Raw genomic sequence first — 24554 nt, forward strand, 5'->3', positions numbered from 1 at the left:
ATATAAGAAAAACAACTGCTTGAACGCATGGGTCAGGGTGGACATGACTGAGGGTGTAGACTCGAAACTACCACACCAATGCAACTACCAACAATTTGGAAATTGGTCTTGTTCAAGGACACATGACAAAACTAGTGGAAACGCGCATCGGCCAAGGGTGGGGGGGGGGGGGGGGGGGGTTGAAGGGGAAAGGTGGAGCATGAATCATGTAACCATGTTAAAAATGAATATTAATAAATGTTAAAAAAAAAAAAAGAAAGAAAATATACTCAGTATCCAAGCAAAACATGCTGATGTCAAAGGATGTATAAAATGTGTGGACCTCAGGTATCCCAGAAGAACATGACAAAACAAACAAACAAATCAAAATACAAGAGAACTGGTGAACTTCTGAACATAATACAAGAAAACCTGCCCAGAACTTCTGAACACAGAAATCGAAATATCAATTGAAAGAATTCAAAGATCACCTCCAGAAAAATACGCAAGACTCCAAAACACATAGTGTGAAATTTAATAATTCAATTCAAAAACAAGTTCAGTAAGTGACCAGGAGAAAGATCTTCAAATTCAAAGGAAAGGATTTTGAATAACAAGATTATTCTGCAAGGAAAATGCAAGAGGTAATGGAATAGTGCATCCCAAAGAGTACCCAGGATGACCTACCTTGCAAATCTGACCTTAACTATAAATGAAAAAGATGGATGTTTAATAATAGAGAAGTATTTGAAATATTCTTACAAAGAAAAACAGACTGGAAGAGGTAATTTGCTTCTCAAACTCCCCTAACAAAAGAAATGCATGCAACAGTCAAGAACAGCAACAGAGTGATTGGCAGAGAGACCAGTAAGAGACTTCCTTCTAGATATATAGGAGGAAACAGAGGTAAAGGCAGAAATCAGATGACAGTAACAGTGAAGATGTGAGTCTGAGGTATTATGGAGAAAACCTGGTGACAACCTAGCTACAGATGAATTCTTTGAGGAACTCCATTACAAAATATTTAAGTGAATAAAAGAAAGGGTAATAGAGGGGAACACGTATGATGTACTTGGGTCAAATTGAGGGCTAGTAATGAGGGAAAATATGACCCTTATGGTGTCAGGAAGAGAAGAACTTATAGAAGAGTGGGTGAGGAAGAAAAGGAAAAGTGGGATGGGGGTGGGGATTATGGGGAAGAAAGGAGGCTTTGTTTTGGTAGTGGGAGGATGTTCCACTGATCAACACTAATTGGTAAAGATTTTCTTTTAAAGGAGATTGAAACCTTTTGTTGGCTGTGGTCTTAGGGATCTGGTGCTTAAAAAGGTCACTCATTTCACATTGGGAGGGGTGGAGTTGGAACCTGTAAGGGCAACTGGTATCTGGAAAATGGGATTTTGAGGCAAATAGGGAAAAGAAGGTAAAGAGCTGGAGGGTATAAATCAGTGGTCAGCTACATAATCAGGGACTGGGTGGGAGAATAGTGTCTTTTATAGCACACAGGAAATTGGCATTGTTCTGGGAGACACATTGAAAAAAAGGAATCATCTTTAGCAAAGTTGCAGGATTCAAAATAAATGCACATAAATCATCAGCATTTCTATATATTTCCAACACATCATAGCAGCAAGAGATAGAAAGAAAAATACCATTTAAAATCACCCTAGACAATATAAAATACTTAGGAATATATCTACCAAAACAAACACAGGAATTATACAAACACAACTACAAAACACTTTCCAAACAATTAAAACTAGATCTAAACAATTGGAAAAACATTGACTGCTCATGGGTAGGCCAAGCTAACATAATAAAAATGACAATTCTACCCAAATTAATTTACCTATTTAGTGCCATACCTATCAAATTACCAAAAAACTTTTTTACTGAATTAGAAAAAACTATAACAAAGTTCATTTGGAAGAACAAAAGATCAAGAATATCAAGGGAAATAATAAAAAAAACATGAAGGAAGGTGGCCTAGAAGTACCAGATATTAAACTTTATTATAAAGCAACAGTCATCAAAACAATATGGTACTGGTTAAGAGACAGAAGGGAGGATCAGTGGAATAGATTTGGGGTAAGTGACATCAGCAAGACCGTGTATGATAAACCCAAAGAGCCCAACTTTTGGGACAAATAGACACTATTTGACAAAAACTTCTGGGAAAATTGGAAAACACTATGGGAGAGATTAGGTTTAGATCAACATCTCACACCCTACACCAAGATAAAGTCAGAATGGGTGAATGACTTGAATATAAAGAAGGAAACTATAAGCAAATTAAGTCGACACAGAATAGCATACGTGTCAGATCTATGGGAAAGGGAAAATTTCAAAATCAAGCAAGAGTTAGAAAAAAATTACAAAATGTAAAATAAATAATTTTGATTATATTAAATTTAAAAGGGTTTGTACAAACAAAAACAATGCAACCAAAATCAGAAGGGAAACAACAAATTGGGGGAAAATCTTTATAACAAAAAACTCTGACAGAGGTCTAATTACTCAAATATACAAGGAGCTAAATCAATTGTATAAAAAAATTAAGCCATTCCCCAATTGACAAATGGGCAAGGGACATGAATAGGCAATTTTCAGATAAAGAAATCAAAACTATCAATAAGCACATGAGAAAGTGTTCTAATCTCTAATAACTAGAGAAATGCAAATCAAAACAACTCTGAGGTACCACCTCATACCTAGCAGATTGACTAAAATGACAGCAGGGGAGAATAATGAATGTTGGAGGGGATGTGGCAAAATTGGGACATTAATGCATTGCTGGTGGAGTTGTGAACTGATCCAACCATTATGGATGGCAATTTGGAACTATGCCCAAAGCTCTAAAAGACTGCCTGCCCTTTGATCCAGCCATAGCATTGCTATAGATTTTGAACTTAAGCAAAATTGCATAGGAATAGTGTGGAGATCTCTTTATCATCTCTGATAATCTGATGACAGTTTAGTTGATAAGGAAATAAGGACAGAACAAGGGAAATGTCTTTTACTTCATGCTTCCAGCTCTGGCTCCAGGAGCATGGAGTTTATTATATATATTTCAAGACTCATTTCACACAAAAGAACCCCTCCCCCCCGGAAACTTTGCAGATGCGCAGAAGTTACAAATTATGTCACATCAAAACACAAAATATTGGCTTCAGAATAGACCAAGGCCAAGGCTGAATTTTTACTAGGTTCTTATCAGAAAGCCAAGTTGGGGAGTATCTTGGCCTTAGCTATAACAGGCAGCAGCATTCCTTGCTGTGTTAACAATGTTAACCCTTTAAATTCAGGTTTGATAGGAACTTAAAGCTTTTCAGTAAGGCCATAATACTTTTCAAGAAGAAATCACAAGGATCACAAAAGGGGTCAAAAGAGGAGTCTTAGATTTTTATCTATTCTCTTATTGGCTTCCCACAGAATAGCATAGGTTAGAAAAGAAGAAACCTCCATAAGCCTGAGAGTTCTGAGATCAGATTTAAGGGAGACTTGAAATAAATATGTGCTTTAGGTTAGGGCAAATCCTAATTCCCTCTATCCTGACCCCGGTGTAAATGGAATTAGCTCATCCTCATTCATCCTTTAGACTCTAGCTATCAAAAAAATAATGTCACCCCACCCAACTTAGAATTAAGTGGGGAGGGGAAGGTCTGTTACCACAATAAATAACAAATCAAAAACAAAGGACTGCCCTTTGGGCAGTCCAAAACAGTGTTGAGGCTGCCATTTGTCCACTTGAAATTGGAGGTGGATGCAGGAAGTGATGAAAGATGCTATCTTTTAATATGATGGTAACTTCCTGTGGAGGCAGTTGGTGCTTTGAACTTGGTGTAGAAGAATCTCTGGTGAGACCTCAGACTGCTTCCCTCTGAATTGTCACATGGGTAAGTTAGGGTGACTTCCTTTTTCCTCCCTTGGCATTTCTGGCGGTTCTACCTTTCAAGGAGGCCTCTCTTGCCTCTCTAATTGTAAAAGGCCTTGTGGCTAGAAGCCTTGTGCTCCTTTGCTGGGGACTCTAAATTCTTACCTGGTCCGGACTTCTGGTCCGGGCCAGAGTTTTTCTCTCTCAATTTCCCTACCTTCAACTTTCCTAATTGTAAATAAACTTCCATAAAAGTCATCCTGACTTGGGTCTATTTTAATTTGAAATCACGTAAATTCGATTTCTGGAGACCATACCTTAAATATCTAGATTCCCCTCTTACACCCCCTCCCTTTAAATTTATTATTAAAGAACTCTCAGTTAACATTATGCAGTCAGGTCATCGTTGTATGGGTGATGAAAGGGACCTTAAGGGTGAAAGGGTTCCTTAGGGGAAAAGGCTCTCAGTAACCTCAAGTTAAGCCAAATCTTGAGGTGCCCACCATTGCCTCCTCCCCTGCAGGAGCTGCACAGGGGGAGACAAGAAGGAAAATTCAGACATAAGCAAAGACCTGAACAAAAGTCAATCTTCAATTCATTTTCCTGGACAGACCTCTGCTCCACCTCTCCTTTCACCTACTCTCTTGGGACAGAGAAGGAACCATCATAACCTCTCCATCAACCAAAAGGGATTTCCCTCCTGAGGTCTTCTAGTCAAATCCCTCTTGACTATAATCAACCAACATCTCTTAGGAGGGCCTCCTTTTCTGTTAGAAACAACAACTCATTGTGTCTAGCTCTCTGCTAGAGGACTAGCTGGGCAGGGAGAAGCCATCAACTCCTGGATTAGTCAGTTAGGATTGCTCTGAGGGTCAGCTAATCAACACTCTGGGCTAACCACAGTAACACCATCCCAGGGTTTCCCTTTCTGATTTGCCCCTTTGTAAGAGAGTTTTCTTACAATATAGTCTAACTTAGCTGATGTGTTAGTATGATCAAACTGCTTTCTTCCTCTTTCTTTTTTATTCTTTTTCATCAGGTATGGCTTCTGAATAGGGATATGGGTAGAAGAAATATAAAGGGAAATGAAAATAAAGAAACAAAAAAAAAACTATTTAAAGCATTAGACTATCCTATTTGACCAATTTTTCTCTAGAGCAATTTGTTCTTTCAATTATTGACTAGAATTTTGTCATAGTCAAATATCATGACTATGAACGCCTCTGCCTCCTTATCTGGGCTTTTTCTCTTTCCTAGCTTCTCCTACCTACTATTTGTTTCTCATCTATGTCAGACAATCCTATACTTTTTTCTTATAAGATGGTTACCTAGAGCAGATTCAACTGTCTAATGAAAAATACTTGTGTTTAATAACAAGGCCTTTTTAAAATCAGCGTGATGCTGCTGCTATGGCCTCTGAATATTCCGATCAATTCAATGCCATGGCTGAAGAGTGAGAGGACCATTTGAATCCCATCTTTAATGCTTATTATTTGTATGAAATTGGGCAAGTCATTAAACCTCTCTCAGGCTTTCATTTGCAAAAGAGGGAGTTGATCTGTATGACTTCTGAGTGCTCTAGAGCTAAAATCCTATGAAAAACTATAATATTTTCTCTACTTTTCCAACAATGAACACTGTGGAAGAGTAATAATTTCTAGGTTATTTACACATTTGCAAGTTAGAAGAAGGTTATAAAAAGTTCATACTTTTAACACATTGTTGCAGAGTGAAAAAAAAGTAATTTTCTTAATCCTCCCTTTATATTTTACCCACAGTTTATAATATAACATTCTAATTTTCTAAACCTTTTGTTTAGGGATTCAAATAGTAAATGATATCCTATAAAGTAAATCAACTCTTTCAGAATTAAGACTCCAATGATCTTAATTTTCAAGAACTTCCATTATAATTCATGGTACTTTGTTTTATATTTGTCTAGAATTCATAGGTACTGTTTTCCTCTGCAATAATATTTAAAAAGAATGTATAAATTAACATCAACTTAAACATCAGAAATCCAAATAATAATAATGGATTTTCATGGTAGTTTAAGGAAATACAAGAGATAGATATTATAATTAAAATGATGATTTTTGCCTTGCTTCCCTTCCCTTTTTATCCTGATTTCTCCACTGAACACTTTTGCTACAACTTTTTGCTACAGACAGGTTAATTAAATCATGAAACCGTATATTCTCTCATCTTTACTTAACACAAATTTAAACTAATTTCTTTTTCATTCCATTCATTAAAGTATATACCTTTCAGAAAGATAGAAGGCTTTAGAGACTTGCCTTGATATTTTGTCCTCTGAAATAATTAACATCACTTGAATGAACAATTTAATATCATTTTACTCATCCCAGCATTAGGTACTAATACTCAGAGCAGGCCTCAGTAATAAGATGGTAGTAGTAGTAGCTTTGAAGTAGTTGATTTGTTATAGTTTGTCACTTTGAGATTGCTCCTTGAATGTAAGCTTATAGATTTTTCACTTTCTGTCTCTTTATTCAGGCCTTTTGCAACACCAGGAGTATGCAACACATTCAGTGGATCCTCACAACATAATTATTAATGATGATGATGATAGTATTTTGAATAGATCTGCTTTCAAATAACAGGGATCCAAAACTACCTCATGCTATCAAGTAAACAAGTCTCTAATGTAGAAATAAATTGTTTATACTTGTGAGGTGAATTAATTTTTCTGAAGTACTATATAGTACAGGAAAAGAAGTCATTTGCTAAATGATATTTTGTCCCCTGAAATAATTAACATCCATGAATGAACAATTTAATAACATTTTACTCATCCTTGCATTAGGTTCTAATACTCAGAGCAGGCCTCCTTAGTAGTAGTAGTAGTAACATCAGGTGCAAGCCTTAGGCCTCCTGAGTCCTAGCTGTGTGTTTACATTATTCATATCTCACTGATTCTTGAAAAAGTTTAAACTCAATGTTATTCTAAAATTGCCTGTTATTTTCTTTGTTAAAATACCTGTACCAAATAAAAGAAATTATACATAAAGATTATTAAAAAGTAATCATCAAATACTTATCTACATATAAGTTGTCCTTAAAGTCTTAATGCAGTTTGAAGTTATTAAAAATTAATACTTAAAATGGTACTAAGATTCTTTGAATTCCCAGGAATACCCTGCAACAGGTATGATATAGTAGAAAGAGAATCTGAAAGAATTATTTTTTCCAGGAGACAGCAATTCCAATATGGATATACAAAACAGATAAATGAAAGAATACAGTAAAACTGTTCATCTATAATAAACTATTTACATCAATTATTAATCAACAAGCATCTATAAAGTGTCTACTATGGACCACGCACTATCCTAGGCCCTGGTAACAAAAATGAAAGTCTCAGCACTCAGAGGCATATATGTATGATATTGGGGGAAATATAATATATATATATAAGTAAACAGATATAAAATGAATACAAGGTCCTATTAAAGATTAAATTCAGGGAAGGAGAAAGCATCAATAGTTCAAGGTGAACTATAAAGAAAGCTAGAGGTTCCAAAAAGGAAAGTCAAGGAGAAAGTTCATTACAGGCATGAGAGATAAGCTACTACAAAAACATGTGGACAGAATGTTATATGTGAGGTACAGCAAACGGATAAGGTTGGTTGAAACATGGAGGGAATAAGAGATTGATGCCTATATTTTGCTGGGGGAATACTGTGAAGGACTTTAAATGTTAAACAGAGAAGTCTGTATTTTGTCTTTGAGATAATAGAGAAACAATTCGGTTTTCTGAGGACAGCAAAATGTGCTAGGGCTGCTGGAATACCCATATAAAATTAAGTAACACATTTTAGATACTGGAGCAAAAGCAAGTATATGTGAAGATTGAGAAGAATATATTGAAACATCAATAAAACAAATGAAAAAGACATAATACAGGAAAAGAAATAGGATGCTCTCCTGCCTTACCTCTGCATCCTGCTTTATTTGACTTCAAGACTCAACTCAAATCCTATCTTTCACAGAAAGTCTTTCCTACTTGCCACCCACACCTGGCCTCCCCACTGTTAGCATCTTTCTTTTGAGATTAATTTCCAGACTTTATATGTTGTATATGTAAAGCTATTTGCACGGTATTGCCCCCAATTGAACGTGAATTCAAGTGTCAGGACAGTTTTTGCCTTTTTTTTTTTTTTTTATATTTTTAGCACGTTATCACAATGCCTGGTATATATTAAATACTTAATAAATGCTTGCTACCTAACAGAAGGTATCAGTAATTGGTTTCGTCAAATTAATTAAATTTAGTTGAATTCAGTCAAAACAGAATTTAAAAATAGAAAGGGGCATATCATGGAGCTATGTATGGTTACGTTTCAACATATATACTCATGTAGAAATAAAATAAAAGTACCAGTACCTTCATCTAAATCTACTTTCTGAGTACTTCAGGATATAAAATCCTCAGAATTCATATGAAAAATCATCCTAAATATTTTCAACCTATAAAGATACAATATTGTATCTATATAACTAAGAATTATCAGTGACAAGGAGCTACATCAATCTTTTTCCAAAAACTCTCTAGAAACATAGATCATTTAACACATCTCTACTTTGGAAAAAAAATCCACTTTTTTCTTAAAATTATTATAAATAAATCTTGTTCACAGTAATGAGCATAAATAGACCATACTTATTCATAGATTATTCATTAATAATCAAGTTATGAATATTTATTGTTTATTCTGGGAATGCTGCCTACAAATCATAATGACTATCAATTCAGTAGTCAAAGTTAAGGGGCCAACAGCAATCAGTCAGAAAAACTTTTAATGCCCCCCTTGAAAAAAAAGAATGTGTATTCCCAACTACTCTCCTTCCTCCTTTAAAAAAATTCACTTAATATATAGTTAAAAAGATGATATTAAGATTGAATGTCTTTGGTGAGTATGCCAGTTTGCTTTGTACTTCTTCATTACAAGGATTCTATTCTATTCTGGAGAATGATGATAAGGTTTTTTAAAAGCATGTTTTTTTTAAAAGATCAAATGGCTTACTAACTAAAATGCTATAGTTAAATATAAAGTACTTATGTTCATTTTTGTATTTTTTATATTCTTTAAACAAATTTAAGCAACTGAGTTAGAACTGACAATGGAGTTGAAAATTTCTAGTTTAAAAAAATGAAACTTTAATCTTACTAAGAGGAACTATCCATAAAGCAAGAATTTAAAGCTTAGAATTACTTTTTTTTCTTCTCATTTCGTCTTAAGTACTAGAATTAGTCATATAAATAAGAAAGTTTAAATAAGTATAATGGGGGAATAGATAATGAACCCAGCCCTTATGAGCATGTGCAGAGTGTTCAGTTAACACAATATCTACATGGACTTTAGGGTGTACACATATATTCTGTAATTTTCTGGTATAGTAACAAAATGCTGAAGAAGAGTCTCTGTAATTGGCTATGGAAACAGAATTTGAGTACTAAGGCTAGGTTTCTCCTTTTTTCTTGATTTTTTTTCTGTCTGTAAGGTTCAAGTAAAGAGATGAGAACTAAGTCCTTGATGGGGAGAGAGGCCTCAGGTTGCCATGATTTGGTTGATAAGTATAAACATGCTACTGATTAGAGATAGCTATGACTTTGTGGGCTTTGAAAGGTCCTCTCTGTGTTTTTATGACATTACTCTATTTTTATTCTCCTACCTGTGTAAGCTCTGCTGTTTCAGTTTCCTTTACTTTCTGATTAACCATATCAAGCCCCTTAACTGTGAGTATAATATTCCCCAATGATCTATATTATGTCTTCTTTTTTTTTTCCTCTTGGTAAGCTTATCAGCTCCAAGAATTTAATTGTCACCTACATACACAACTGAATCACAAATCAATACATCCAGTCTCTCCCTAAGTTTGAGTTGTTCATCAGTACCTGCCTACTGGATAATTTAAACTGGATGTTCTGGAGATAAGTAAAACTCAGCATGCGAAATAGAACTTATTAGATTTCCTTGAGACTCCACCCCTCTTCCAAATGTCCTTATTTCTAACAAGTCTTCCAAGTTTGTAACTTTACTGTTACCCATGACTTCTCATTCTTACCTCACATTTTCAATCTGTTGTCAAATCTTGTTCTTTCTACTTCTATACCATCTCTTTTTTCTCTCTACTCATAGTTACAATCCTAGCTCAGACTCTCATCACCTTTTGTTTACACTATTACAATAACCTCTAACTTGAACTCTCTCTCTCTTTTCTTCCAACTGTAGTCAATCTTCCACACAGTTCCCAAAGTTTTGTTTTTTTTTAACTCAATTAACTCTGTCACCTCTAGAATAAAACCTAAACTTCTCTGTTTGGCTCTCTTACAATATAAACAATTCATCTTTCTGAAATCATTATATATCATTCTCCTTCCTGCATTAGTGCCAACAAATTGGCCTTCTTGCTACTTCTCATACAATTCTCCAACTCTGGGTTCTGTGTATTTGCTCTGGCCATCCATTCTCCTTGCCTGAAATGCATTTCTTCTTCCTTACTTCTTTATTGAAAAAAAAATTTATCTCTTCCTTCAAGACAGAGTAAGCATCACGTTCTACACAAAACTCTTCCTGATTCCATCCCTACCCTCCTTAGTGTGAATATCCTTTCTCCCTAATTCCTTTCCTTTAACTACCTTGTATTTAGAATGAAATGGAAAGGCGTTTATTAAGTACCATCTATGTGCCAGGATCTGTGTTACACGCTGGGAATTACTTAATTTTTTTTCTTTTTTCATCCTTAATACATAGCATGCTTGGCTAAGTGGTACATGCTTTGTGGTTAAATGACTGATTAACTTCCTTCTGTATAGAAGACATTTGTTGGCTACAATGAGTAATATGAAGTCCCTGCCCTCAAGAAGCTTAACATCATATGTTTGTTACTGATTGTCAGTGGCCCCCATTTGCACTTATATTCTTTCATTCTTGGGTTGTCTTAATGCCTCACATTCTGGTCTTACTTGAAGATAGGAGAAGTTCAAGATGAAGAGGAGAAATAGCCCAAGTAAATGAACGGCTCTAAATGTTATTAATTAAAAATTCATAAATCCTTCAGAAATTAAAAATACTATTTTTGTAGGTATTCTTCATATAGGCATCCAGGTTATGTAGTAGATAAAGTACTGAACTTGGAGTTAGGAGGACTCAAATTTCAATTCAAACTCAGAGATTCACTAGCTTGGTGACCCCGTACAAGTCATTTAATGATTCTGTGCCTCAGTTTCTTCATCTGTAAACTAGAGATAATAACAGTACCCACCTTCCAGAGTTGTGTTGATCAAATGAGATGATATATGTAAAGTGCTTTGTAAACCTTAATGCTCTATATAACTGCTAATCATTGTTCCTATTATTATAAACTTATAAAATTTATAAAGCAGAAATGGAATTCATATTTAACTTATTTTTATAATTGTAAAATATTTAAGATCTGATTTACAGAATCATATGGATTTCCATACAAGCACCATCTCTTTTAGCTCTATGTATCCTTTTATTTTTTAAAACCCTTACCTTCTCTCTTAGAATCAATATTGTATATTAGTTCTAAGACATAAGAGCAGTAAGGGCTAGGCAATGGGGATTAAGTGACTTGCCCAGGATCACACTGCTAGGAAGTATCTGAGATCAGTTTTGAACTCAGGAAGACGAGTATTCTCAAATCTCTATCTGGTTCTCTATCCACAGGGTCACCTACCTGCTCCCTCCATGAATACATATCTTAAAGCCCAACAAAAAAAAAGTCTACCTTATATTACTATAACACTAAAAATGTAGCCTAGATTGCTTTTGTCTCATTTTTGTTTCTGAAATACTGTTCACTAATGTTAACGCTTTAGTTTTCTTAAATACCAGTTTAAGCATTATTACTGTATCAGATTGTCTATCCTGGTTTCATAATAAGTTCATGGAATTTGATAAAATTTTGCTTTACATAGGACTTTTCAATAACAGTAGAGTAATGAGTATCAAGAAATACCTCTAATTCATTTTTAGTTATTCAAAATAATAGGACAAAATATTTTTCATTAAGCATAAATTTCATGAAATTTCCTGAGTTTCTCTCATTGGTGATCAATTAATTAGTTTATTTTTAAAATAATATTTTTATTTTCATAATTACCACTTAGGTAATTTAATAAAAAATAAGTAAGAAAATTATTTTCTGAAACATAATCAAAATTATCAACAGGAAACTAAAACCTCCACAAATTTACAGTATAAGATAAAATGGTTATGATAGCCCTAAATAAATATGTAATTGTGTAATCTTTCAGTGTTTAACAGATGACATTTAATATGAAGGAAACCAAGTGTCTAAATAGAAGGAAGCAAAAACACCTGGGCAGGTCTGCAAGTGTGGTCGCCTATTTAGCGTGCAATTGCATTTTTCAACATAATTAGTTCAAATGAGCTTCTAAATTTGGGTGATGCATTGCACATGTAATTAAGATTTAATTAAAAATGTTCTATAATAAATTGTTTTCCATTTCTGACAAATCACATTAGAGAGGTAGATTTGATTTTGAAATCATTTTTGTAATGTGTTATTCATATAATCTAAAACTATAAGAATGAGGAAGGCTTTTTATTTTAAAAAATACTCTTATTGGGTATAAAAATGAAAAAAAAGGACCTGCTTAAAATTATTTTTCATAAAAAATATAATTTTATGGAATAATATTATAGTTTAAGGTGTTCTTTTTGTGCTGCTCAACCATAAGAGGTTACTACTACACGATAGTACTTTTAAGAGAAAACAATCCACTACTATGCAAACTGCATTTCTATATATATTTTCATAAATATGAACTGCAGAGTCTTTTTAACCTTCATCATAAGAACCACCCACAGTCTTCTAGTGAACTTCCCCATGTTTGGACACTAACCTGCCAAATCCTGAAACAGAGATGAAGCCCCTATTTCCAGTCCAAGATAAATTCAGCCATTGGACTAGTGTGCAGCGAGACTGTAGGTATTCCAGAGAAGTGTCATTCAGCTTTGCCCAATAAGGTTGCAAATTGAGGTGAGTGTATTGTAGAGGATCACAGCAATGTTGGTATAGTAGCTTACAAGTTTGTGCTAATCTACATAGGTCAGGCAGTGTAAGATGACTCAAAATCAACTGGATGAGCTACATAAAAGATAGAAAATAAAAGGATATCAAAATATAAACTAGAATTGCTATTGAAATTACTGTAAACTTAGAATCAAAATAGTACTTTTAATGTGCTAAACATGGAAAGGAATAATTATCAAAAAGAAAGCTACCATATGTCTCAAAACACAATAATATGGCATCAGAAGTTTTTAAAACTCAAAAGTATTTCCAGCTCCTTCTGACTACTATTTTCATTTAGGTTCTGGGTCTAAAACAAGATTTCTGCTAAAATTCAATGTGAACAATAAATAACTAGCATGTTTTGTAAGTGGTACAACAATTTAGAATACAATTTTGAATGATGATTCTACTCCTTCCTCTAACTTATCTATTTATCTTGTTTAATGGTTTGAAAGGATGTTAAGCACTAGTTAGTTTACAGTAAAATAACTGAATATGGCTGAACTTCCAGGAAACACAAAGGAAAAAATATTATGTTTGTAAATAAAAATGAATCTGGAAGGGGAAAAATATTTTTATATTTGATTTTTTTCTTAATAGTAGAGAAAACAGGATGCAATTGTTTTAAATGTAAAAGAAAATAGATTCCATGTTCTAAAAGTCTTATTTTTTTGACATTTTAAAAAATGGTCCAAACACTGTTACTATACCAGATGCCCCAAATTGTTCATTTTGGGTCAGAATTATATTGCTTTTAAAAAAAATGATTCGCAATATGCAAAGGAAGTAGAAAATATTGTATGATCTTTAAAATGTTACAATGACCAAAGCTAAAATGCATAAGCTTCTAAGTGTGTAAACTGGCAACATTTCAAAATTAGTATTACAAAAGACATCATCAAACTATTAGGAACAAATTTATCAACCATCCTGTTGTTAGTTATACTGTTTAAACTACTTTTATATCTCATTTCGACTAGAAATACTTTTGAATTTTTAAAGAATCGAGTTAAAAACATCTTCAGATTGACATTAAATAACCTATATTATTACAGAAATAAACAGTTAAAATTAATCCCCAAGAAATTTTGGCACATCCAAATACATACTTTTTCATTTTCTCAGTTCCTGATATAGAACAAAATTCCATGATATTTATTGAAAAAATAACACTAAGCTGAAATAAAAAATAGAAATGGTATAATGAAATGTCAATACGATTATGAAATTAAGATATAAGTAAGGCACTTTTACCTATGATTAAACAATACCTAACAGGTTTCAAGCCTATGGAGATAAATATCCTTTAATCATTAGTGACATAGAATTTGGTATCTGTCAGAATCCTGTTCTTTATACATGGATATCCTAGCATAAAGAACAATTTAATATTATAATGAATATATGATATGATGTGTTCAGAAGGGATCTCCAAATAAAATTAATCTAATTTAAAAAAGAAGTTATCCAATAAATTTCTCCTCTATTTTTTTATCATGGGGAAGTATTATGCTTTATAATATTTTAGTATAGAAAGGCAACAAAGTCTGGTGGAAAGAATAATGGCGAAAAAGTCAAGAGAAACAAGGCTTGGAATCTTGCTTGTGACATTTACAAGATAAATAATTATGGGCAAGTCATATAACTCCCCTGAGCTTCAATTTCCTTACCTGTAAAATAGAGGTCATCATAACCACAGTACTTATCTCACAGGTTAATTATAAGGATGAAAAGAAGTAACATATCTAAATCTCTTTTTTAAGATGCTATATACATGTTTAGAAGCTATTTACATGTAACTTTTTCTTCCATTAAAATAGGATGAATTGCCTATAAATGAAAAACTAACTTCATTCTGTGGGACTGGAGGTTGCTTTATGTTGAGAGACCTCCTGACATTGACAACACAGTCTTCTATTTCAACCCTGAAAATAGTAGAATACAGCCAGAACAATACTGTATTCATTAAATTCAGTATTAACTTAACTAAATTTGAAAGTGAACAACAGAAGCCTTTTCTCAGATAAATTGTGATATTTGGAAAGGTTTTTAAAAAAATGAAATCTGATCATAGCAACTCAAAATACCTTTCAATGGAAGAAAAAATTTATAATCAGTATTCCTGATGAAATATGTTAACAAAATCATGCATTGTATTATGGAGAAACAATAAGGAAAAATGAAGAAAAGTGTTACTATTTTACATTAGTAACTCTATCATAATACAGGGTTATCTTTCTCTGAACAAAAGTGATCTCTGAAAATCCATAATCATGCAAAATGCAAATTAGAAAAAGGATTGTTTACTTTAAAGAATGATTCTACACTTAGTAAAAATATTCACAATGAAATAACTTTTAAAAGCATATCCCTTAAATCTATTTTAAATACTCAATTTGGACAAATGTTAAATTCACCTAATAAAACACAGCACTTAATATATCAGAAGCTAAATCAATAACATTCACAAAGTTGCCATGGAATATAAATTCAACATATTACATTAAACTTGTTCACATAATTTTTAAATCTTTAAATTTTGGAGAGGGTGGGGCTAAGAACAAAAAAATAGTCTATCTTACTGTATACTCCATTCTTCTCCAAATCAACTCCCAAACTCTATCTATGGATGTAATTATATTGTCTAATGGCACAGTGTTTCTCAGAATCCTTGATAATACAACTCAGTATTATTTCTTCCTAAATCAAATATTATCTTAGTCTCTCCACTTTCTCTTCCTCTCCTCTGGCTCACACACCCTCCTTTATTCATTCATTCTTCCTTATGCCCATCACCCTAAGTGTCAGAGAACTCTAGTTGGGAAAACAAACAAAGCAGTACTCCTTTAAAGCTGAGGAGCACATCTAGGAAGAATGAAGGAAATGTAGTTAAATAGCCTTTTAAAAAAAAATCCTGGCCTCTCTCTTGTCCATTCTCTTTTATCTAGTTTTTCTAATATCACAAATTCCATGATAACTGGATCATTTATGTTAGCTATAATAAAGCTTCACAAATTCAGTCTAATTGGTAACACATTAAGAATAAAATTTATGAATAATGACAAATGCTTATTGATTAAGAATATTAATTTGAACCAATGAAAACTATGAATGGACTTTAAAAATTCAAATATTTCAAATAAAATGTCTCACATTATGGCTTAAAATGTATTGCTAAATAAGAGTATTTTGAAATGTTTCAATGAATCACAAAGAACTATTTTAGCATATTAAATGAATATAAAAGAGTAAAGTATGATCTCTTAAGTGAAGCTAGTATTTCTGAAATAAATTTATATATTAATTTGCACATCTAGGCATTTTATACTTTTATTGGTGAAATATGCTCTATTCTATTTGAAAGATATTTTTCAGCTTACCTCATAAGGTAGTTTATCAAAATAGCCATTGTTTGTCCATTCCCTGAGGGTAGCATTGTTGAAGTGTTTGCAAAGAACCTCCATTCCACAGATATCTTTCTCTTCATAATCCTCTTCATCCAGATCATTCATGCCAATGAGTGAAGTTTTAAGTGAAAGTACAGGTCTGTCCTTCACACCATGTAGCACAACTGCATCTAATTCAGTGTAATAGTCCAGAAGAGTGCTATTTACTTCCAGTCGAATAAGATTTGAAGGAAAATTTATCTGTTTGATACAAGGTTTAAACTGGCGAGCCTGGGAAGTATTCACCTTTGTGGGTCTCTCTGACCAAAGAATTTCCCATCTGCCAAAAAAAGAAACTTTACCAATAATAAGGTGATAATAATAATGGATCAAGATGAACCATGAAATTAAGCACTCAGATAAAATAAGGTCTCAGAACTTCTAAGTTCTATTAGTGCTTTATAAGTTATAGAAAAATAGAGCTATGATTCAATAAATTTGAATATTTTGCCACAACTATATAAAATGCTTTATTTCAGATTCCACCTTCCTCAGTTTTAGAGGAAGAAGAAAAGAGGAAAGAAAAGTAGAGAAGAAGGAAAGAAAGGAAAGAGAGGAAGGGAAAGAAAAGTAGCCAAAATAGGAAGTTTCTTCACAAATAAAGTTCTTCTGTTGAGTATTGACTCTATTACAGAAATTGTATTCATTATATTACTTCCCCTACAGCAATTCCATCTTTCATCTTGGTCCCATTTCTGTCAGAACCACCAAGATTCAAAATCTTAGTGTTCTATCTGATTTTTATTCTTCCTTTCCCCCCAACCCTGCCACCCCTAGTAAATAATCCTGCCATTTGTTTCACTGAAATCTTTTTTGTAGTGAGTTCTCTTTTATATTTCCTTCTAAGATCTAGCATCACCTCACAACATCATGTCTCAATTACTTTAAGAAGCTAAAAAACTGATTAGTCTCATGTGTCTCTCCTGTCAATCCATTTTTCTTAACATTACCAAATTTATCACCTCATTCCACTAATTTGAACTCTAGATTTACTCCCTATCATCTACAAGATTATCTAAACTCCCCAGTCCTCCATTTAGCATGTTTTCTTTAGTTGACTCTTTATTATGAAGGGATGATTTCTATTATGTGAAATATTTTTCTCTTGAGGCCTCAAGAAAAAGTTCCTCAGGGTGGAATTTAATGCATGTGTTCAACTGGAAAGTGAAGTAGTTGAGAGAGATTTAGTGGGTCAGAATCAAATGAAGTTTAAGAGAAAAATAATATGAGTCAGCAAAGGTATGATTGATTTTTTAACTCAAGTAATCACTGCTTTGCAAATGAGCTAAGAGTAAGGTACATCCCTTAAATTTGAATTTGGAACTTAGTAGGAAGTCCAAGAGGTTACCAATTTTGAACCCAGAAAAGATGTAAGCCTTACTAAATAATGGGGCAAACTGCTTTGATAGATGGACTTCAAAGATTATAGCACCACTATCAGCACAGTTTCTAAAGAGACTAGGTTCCGATACTAGTCTAAAGGAATAAAGAAGATTTTACTCACTGAAAGGCAAAGTTTTCTTCCAAGAAATTAAATTCAATTAGAAGTCTTAAATATCTATTAGGAACAAGACCTGGTGCTAGACAGTGAGAATATAAAGGTAAAAATGAAATAACTCTTTCCCTTAAGGAACTTATATTCTACAGTGGGGTAAGAACATATATTCAGATAAGCCTATGCAAACAATATGCTAAATAAATAGAAAGTAATTGGTTGGAGTAGGAGATAGAGAGAGAGCACTTGAGAGGAAGGATCAGGGAAGGCTTCATATAGGAAGTGGCATTTGAATTGAGACTTGAAGGAAATTGAGGATTTCAAGGGACATGTAAGGAGAGAGGATAAAAACTCTGCACGTAGTAAGATCATTTGTAGTATCTATTAGTTTCCTAGTAAGAATTCCTTTAAAAATTTCAACTTTGCATTAAGTGAAATAAAGGGAAAAGAGAATATCCATACCAACACCAGGATAGCTGAGAACTCAAGTGTTTCCAGAGGTTAAGAATGGTAGCAATGGTCATTTCAATTCACTGGATGAAGTGGTTGGATGTAATATTGAAAAAGAAGCAGAACCTCTGGTACAGGGAAAAGAGTATTAAATGAAGTCAAAACAGATGAGTCAAATACTGGTTCAGCTACTATCTAGCTATGTGCTCTTGAGTGAGTAAAAATTTCCTTCAGTCTCAATTCTTCATCTGATATAGATAAAGATAATAATATTTACAATCACTGTGAGGTAAGTGTATTAAAAATTATGAAGTGCTTACTGGTGGAGCTGTGAATTGATCCAACCACTCTGGAAGGCAATTTGGAATTACAACCAAAGGGCTTTAAAAGAATGCATACCCTTTGATCCAGCAATACCACTACTAGGTTTGTACCCTAAAGGGATAATAAGGAAAAATGTTTGTACAAAAATATGCATAGCCATGCTCTTTGTGGTAGCAAAAAATTGGAAAATGAGGGGGTATCCCTCGATTACGGAATGGCTGAACAAATTGTGATATATGATGTTGATGAAATACTACCATGCTATAAGGAATGATGAACTGGAGGATTTCTATATGAACTGGAAGAACCACCAGGAACTGATGCAGAGGGAAATAAGGAGAACCAGGAGAACACTGTACACAGAAAGTGAAACTCTGTGGGACAATCCAATGTAATGGACTTTGCTAATACAAGACAATATCAAGGGACTTATGAGAAAGAATGCTATCCACCTCGAGAGAAAGAACTGTGGGAGTAGAAACACAGAAGGAAAACATATGACTTATCATTTGTTTATATGGGTATGTGATTTGGGGTTTTGGTTTTAAAAGATTGCTTTATTTCAAAAACGAATAATATGGAAATAGGTATAAGTGATAACATTTGTATAACCCAATCAATGGAAGGGCTTATTGGCTCTAGGAGAGGGGAGGGAAAAGGGGAGGGAAAGAAAATGAATCATGGAAACATGAAAAAATATTTTTTTAAAAAAAGAAAAGTATGAAATGCTAAAAAACCTTATCAATGCTTCCATTGTACTTACTCTCTCCTATATTCAATATATGAGTCTTAATCCTACAACTGCAATGTACTTATTTTCTCAACTGTTTGCCATGTTAGACTATAAGCTTCTTGAGGACAGAATCCAAGTCTTTACTACTCTTATTCTTTAATTTATGTGGCCCAATTATATATACATAGCAGAACACACTATAAATGGTAAATAGTTGCAGAATGAATGGATCTCAAGATAGTACCTATGATCCTGTTATACAACTTGGATCCAAAAGGAAACAATAAAAAAAGATTCTAATCTACATATTTTGTACTTATATTTCAAAAGAGGTATGTCTGTCATTCTAGAAATTGATTTCAAACAAAATAATTAAGCCTTACTAGAAACTGCATGGCATAGTGGATAGAAAGTTAGCTTTGAGAGCCAGGAAGACCTGGGTTCAAGTCCCACTTCTGGGACATACTTGTTATGTGAGTCTAGGCAATTTACTTAACTTCTCAGTGCACTAGTCAACATTCTAATATAAATTGCAGAGAAGGTGCCAGCCTGCATTAATAGAGAAGGGAATTTCCTTACCTCCAAGTTCCTAATATCTCTGAAATCATGGTTCTAAATACTATTTCCTATAAATATCTAAGGAAGAATTAAGACGCAAATGAGGTTTTCTTCATAGAAAATCATGCTGGTTTTCCTTTACAAAATTATAAACTCTGTAGATGAAAAACAAATGCCTTATCTCACAACCTAGCAGATCTTATTAAATACTGTGTTGATTAATATTATGTGAATATCAACTCACTCTGAGCATGAAGGTTTAAAATTTCTTCAAAATTTTCTTAGGAACCAGGACAGAGTCACGGGTTTCAAAAGACCCACTAATTATAAAAAAGAAACATATAAACTTATGCAAAATAATAGGAATTAATGTGGTCAAACTTCAAAGATATATAAATAGATATACAGCTAAATCTGTATATATATGAATATATCCTATGTATACATGAATAAATATAAATTATATCTATCAATGTAATTCCAGAAGCTAAAAGCTAGGCTTATCAGCCTCACTTATCAGTAAGATACTGGGGGAAGTGAGGAGAGGGTAATGAGAAATGTGGTTTTTCTTGGCTGGAAGACTGAAGGATCATGAGAGGTCAAAATTGCAAAGGACAAGAAAAGTTAAGGAACTTTTGCTCTACGCAGAGAAGAGAGAGGCCCAGAGTGGAGATATATCAGAGGGAAGTAGATGGTATGGAAGAGTACTGTTACTTAAAAATTAATATAATCATGAGCAGGTAGAACTTTGTCTGGTTGACTGATCCATATATCTACCTAGAATTTGCTATTTGCTTGGATATGTTTGCTTGCTGGACTGTGGAATATAGTGAAATTATCATTTCTCCAGGCTTTCCTCTGCTTCACTGCTACCTGGGCATCTCATTCTCCTCAACAGTTTCCTGTTCCCTACAAACTTTGTTCATTTGTTATCTATACTTTTATAAGGAGTTCTGGCTCCAGATGAAGGTAAGATGATTTCTGTTGAATTCTGAGAGAGTATTCCTAAAGCAGTAAACCATGCAAGGAAGGGTCAAAAGGGAACTTTAAGAACAATTTCCTTAGACTTAACCATGAGTCTGTATTAATCTCTCTTTCTAACTGCCCAAAGTGGGGCTTCACTAGTTTAGCTAATGAGGACATATAAAAATGTTGATTAATATTAGCTCCCTATTGTGATGAAATGGAACATTGGCAAAATCTTTAGTTTCACATATTAAAGACAACTGGTGACCTGAAATAAAGGCAAAACTTGTTTGTTTGCTTTTTGTCAAGGCAGAATTTGTTAAGAAACAACTGCACGGCTGATTTGAAATGAGAGACAGAGACAGAGAGATTGAGATTTTTGAAAATGTTAACAATTCCTTCTTGCCATGGATATTAGCTCAAATTGGTTGTTTGCCTCTGATTACTAACCAAAAGTGATAAAAACTGCAACTACTATAAATTGATCTCTAAAATATATGATACTGATATCAGAGAGCTTTCCTGGTAATACTCTCTCCTGAAACTTTCCTATTTCAGAGAAAGAGACCGTTAAAACAATTCCACTGTGCTTAATAAATGTTTGTTGATTGATCTGTTGATATGAAATGATGATGAAAGTTGGTCCTAAAGAACTGGTCACAATTTGTTATGGCTTTTCAATCACTTCTATGCTAACTGTGTGTCAGATTTTTTTATTCATCATAGCTTTCAAATGGTTAGTAGATTTCTGTATCAATAAAATTCTTTTAGCGATTTGAACAATTTGTTCTTACATAGGCAATTTGCATTGGAAGATGAGAAATATCCAAATTGAAACTAGACTCCACACTATTCTTTTCTAAAGGATTCCAAGCGAACCAGGGGGAAAAGTATGTAGGATTAAACAAAATAAAAGTAAAATAACAGTTCTCAAGCCAACATTCTTTTTTTTTTAAACCCTTACTTCAATCATCTATCATTACTGTGTATTAGTTCCAAAGCAGAAGATCAGAAAGGGCTAGGCAATGGGGGTTAAGTGACTTGCTCAGGGCCAGATAGCTTGGAAGTGTCTGAGGCCAGATTTGAACCCAGGTCCTCCCATCTCTAGGCATGACTCTCAATCTACTGAGCTATCCAGTTGTTCCCCTCAAGCCAACATTCTTATAGCCATAAGCAAATGTCCTACATATTCAATCGAACAGTCATTTACTAAGTTTCTACAATATGCAAAACATGACACTAGGCACTGGATTGAATCTTTTCCACTAGCCTAGCTCAACAGCAACAATTCCAAACCCAGAAAACATGCTAATTCTAAATTATAAGTCTCATCTCCACCATTGAAAAGTACATTATGCTTTTTCTTACTTTAAAAGACAGTTGCTTTGTCTGCTTACTTAAGTAGAAAGATTATAATTGGATTATTTCAGTATCATGGAATGGACAGAGATAACAAAAATAAAATTCGTTTTTATTTAATTATACTTTCAATGCCATGTGACCTGAGGCAAGTCACTTAAACACTCAGTGCCCAGGTAATTCTCGGACTATAAATTGTAGAGATGATGCAGAAATATTTGGGTATAAGTAGTTTCCTCACCTGAAGGTTCTTTATACCAATGGAGTGAGTCACATGATCAGTCTTGTACTATGTTTCTGATATTTCACAAATGCTTTTAATAGTAATTATTCCTAGTTTTCAAAACAAGAAGACTTTTAGATAGTAGCTTAGCAGCAGATCCAGAAACAAGAATAATTCAGGATCCTTTAAAATTGGAGCTGGCTGTGCTATTTCCCAAGATTCATAGACTAATACCAGCTCCCACTTTTTTCATAGTTTAAATCCAATGGGCAAAGATTTTAGTAAAAATCACCTCTAATGAGAAGACTCACAAATCTAAATCAACTGATCAACTGATTCAGGTTTCTAATTATCTACTCAACACTTCCACCAGGATATTCAATTGACATCTTAAATCTCATATGTCTAAATCACATTATTACCTTCCCCTGAAGCCCATATCTCTTCAAAACTTCTCATTTTTATCAAAGGTATGACCATCTCCCAATCATCTAGTGTCATTCTTAACTCTTTCCTCTTGTCCCCACACAGCATTTATTAAGCAGCCAGATACTGGAAAGAAAAGATAGGTAGGTAGGTAGGTAGGTAGGTAGGTAGGTAGGTAGGTAGGTAGGTAGGTAGGTAGGTAGGGAGTAGGTAGAGGGAGACAAAGAGACAGAGACAGACAGAGCTAGCATGTGATAGAGAGAGAAAGTATCTTTCCTCAAGGTAGTTACATTTCCACAGTAGAATACAGGTATACATATAAATAAATACAAAATATATATGAAGTGATCTCTAAATGGACACTAAAAACTGAGTAATCAGAAAAGGTCTCATGAAAGAGGTAGTACTTGAGATAAGCTATGAGGTAGCACTTAAAATAAGCTATGAATTCTAAGAGACAAAGATGAGAAAAGAATATATTTCAGGCATGGTGATGGACAGTGAATGTGTAACATAAGAGCAGGCCACATACAGTCACCAAATATTGTAATAGATTTCACAAAATCTCTTCACAATCATTCCTTCTCCTTATCATTCCCACTGTAACTAACCTAGTTTGGACCATGATTTCCTTTCACCTGTTGTGTTTTGTTTTGTTTTGTTTTGTTTTTGTCAATAGCCTCTTATCCAGTCTCTGCACCTGCAGTAGTATCCCCTCGTCAACTCATTGAATATATATACATGCACATATATACATACATATATACACACACATATATGTATTACTTTTTTGATTAATCTTCATAATGGCCCCATATAGCACCTTATTGTTCAAAAATTTTTAATAGCCTCCCATTTCCTATTAAAGTCTAAACTCTAACCTGGCATATAAGGATCTCTATGGTCTTTACTGTCATCTTTCAATTTTTTATTTATTTAAATTTTTATTTTGAATATTTTCCCATAATTATATGTTTCACGTTCTTGCCCTCTAAACCCCCTGACCCCTCCATAGCCAACACACAATTCCACTGGGTTTTACATGTATCATCGATTAAGACCTAATTCCATATTATTGATAGTTGGACTAGAGTCTATCGTTTAGTGTCTTCATCCCCAATAATATCCCCATCGGCCCATGTGTTCATCTTTCAATTTAATCACTGTCAATCATGCAACAAATTCTTGGTAAACACCTACAATGGGCGAGGCCCTATTCTTAGCTTCAAGACTATAGACACAAAAGTTGAAGTCTCATTACCTTAAAAGAGTTTGCATTCTAGCAGGACAGCACATACATATATGTAACTACATATGTAGATGGTATATCTAACACATATATAAATCAAATATGAGGCAACTCTGGAAGGGCAAGTACTAGCAGTTAAGAAAGGGGAACAGAAAAGGTATCTGAACTGAGCCCTAAAAGAAAACAAAGATTCTAGGAGAAAGAAGCCAGGAGGGAGAACATGCCATACGTGGGAGACAGTACTAAAGAAGGGATATTCAGAGATAGAAAATGGAATTTTGTGCATGGGGGGCAGCAAATATGCAAGTACTATAGAAAGCAGAGAGAGGAGGAGAAGAGCAGGGATCATATTTCAAAAGAGCTTTAAATACAAAACAAAAAA

General features: G+C 33.7%; 1 protein-coding gene across 1 annotated transcript in view; it reads right to left on the reverse strand.

The window, feature by feature from the left end:
* Positions 1–24554, reverse strand: part of FBXL4 (F-box and leucine rich repeat protein 4) — a 119417-nt gene that overhangs the window by 83874 nt on the left and 10989 nt on the right. Inside the window, exons 3-4 of the mRNA XM_044676573.1 lie at positions 16324–16669; positions 12771–13015 (exon numbers count right to left, since the gene is read on the reverse strand). Coding sequence (XP_044532508.1) covers positions 12771–13015; positions 16324–16669 — 591 coding nt within the window. The remainder of the gene's footprint in view (positions 1–12770; positions 13016–16323; positions 16670–24554) is intronic.

The sequence above is a fragment of the Gracilinanus agilis genome, chromosome 4 (assembly GCF_016433145.1).
Source record: "Gracilinanus agilis isolate LMUSP501 chromosome 4, AgileGrace, whole genome shotgun sequence".
Taxonomy (NCBI): domain Eukaryota; kingdom Metazoa; phylum Chordata; class Mammalia; order Didelphimorphia; family Didelphidae; genus Gracilinanus; species Gracilinanus agilis.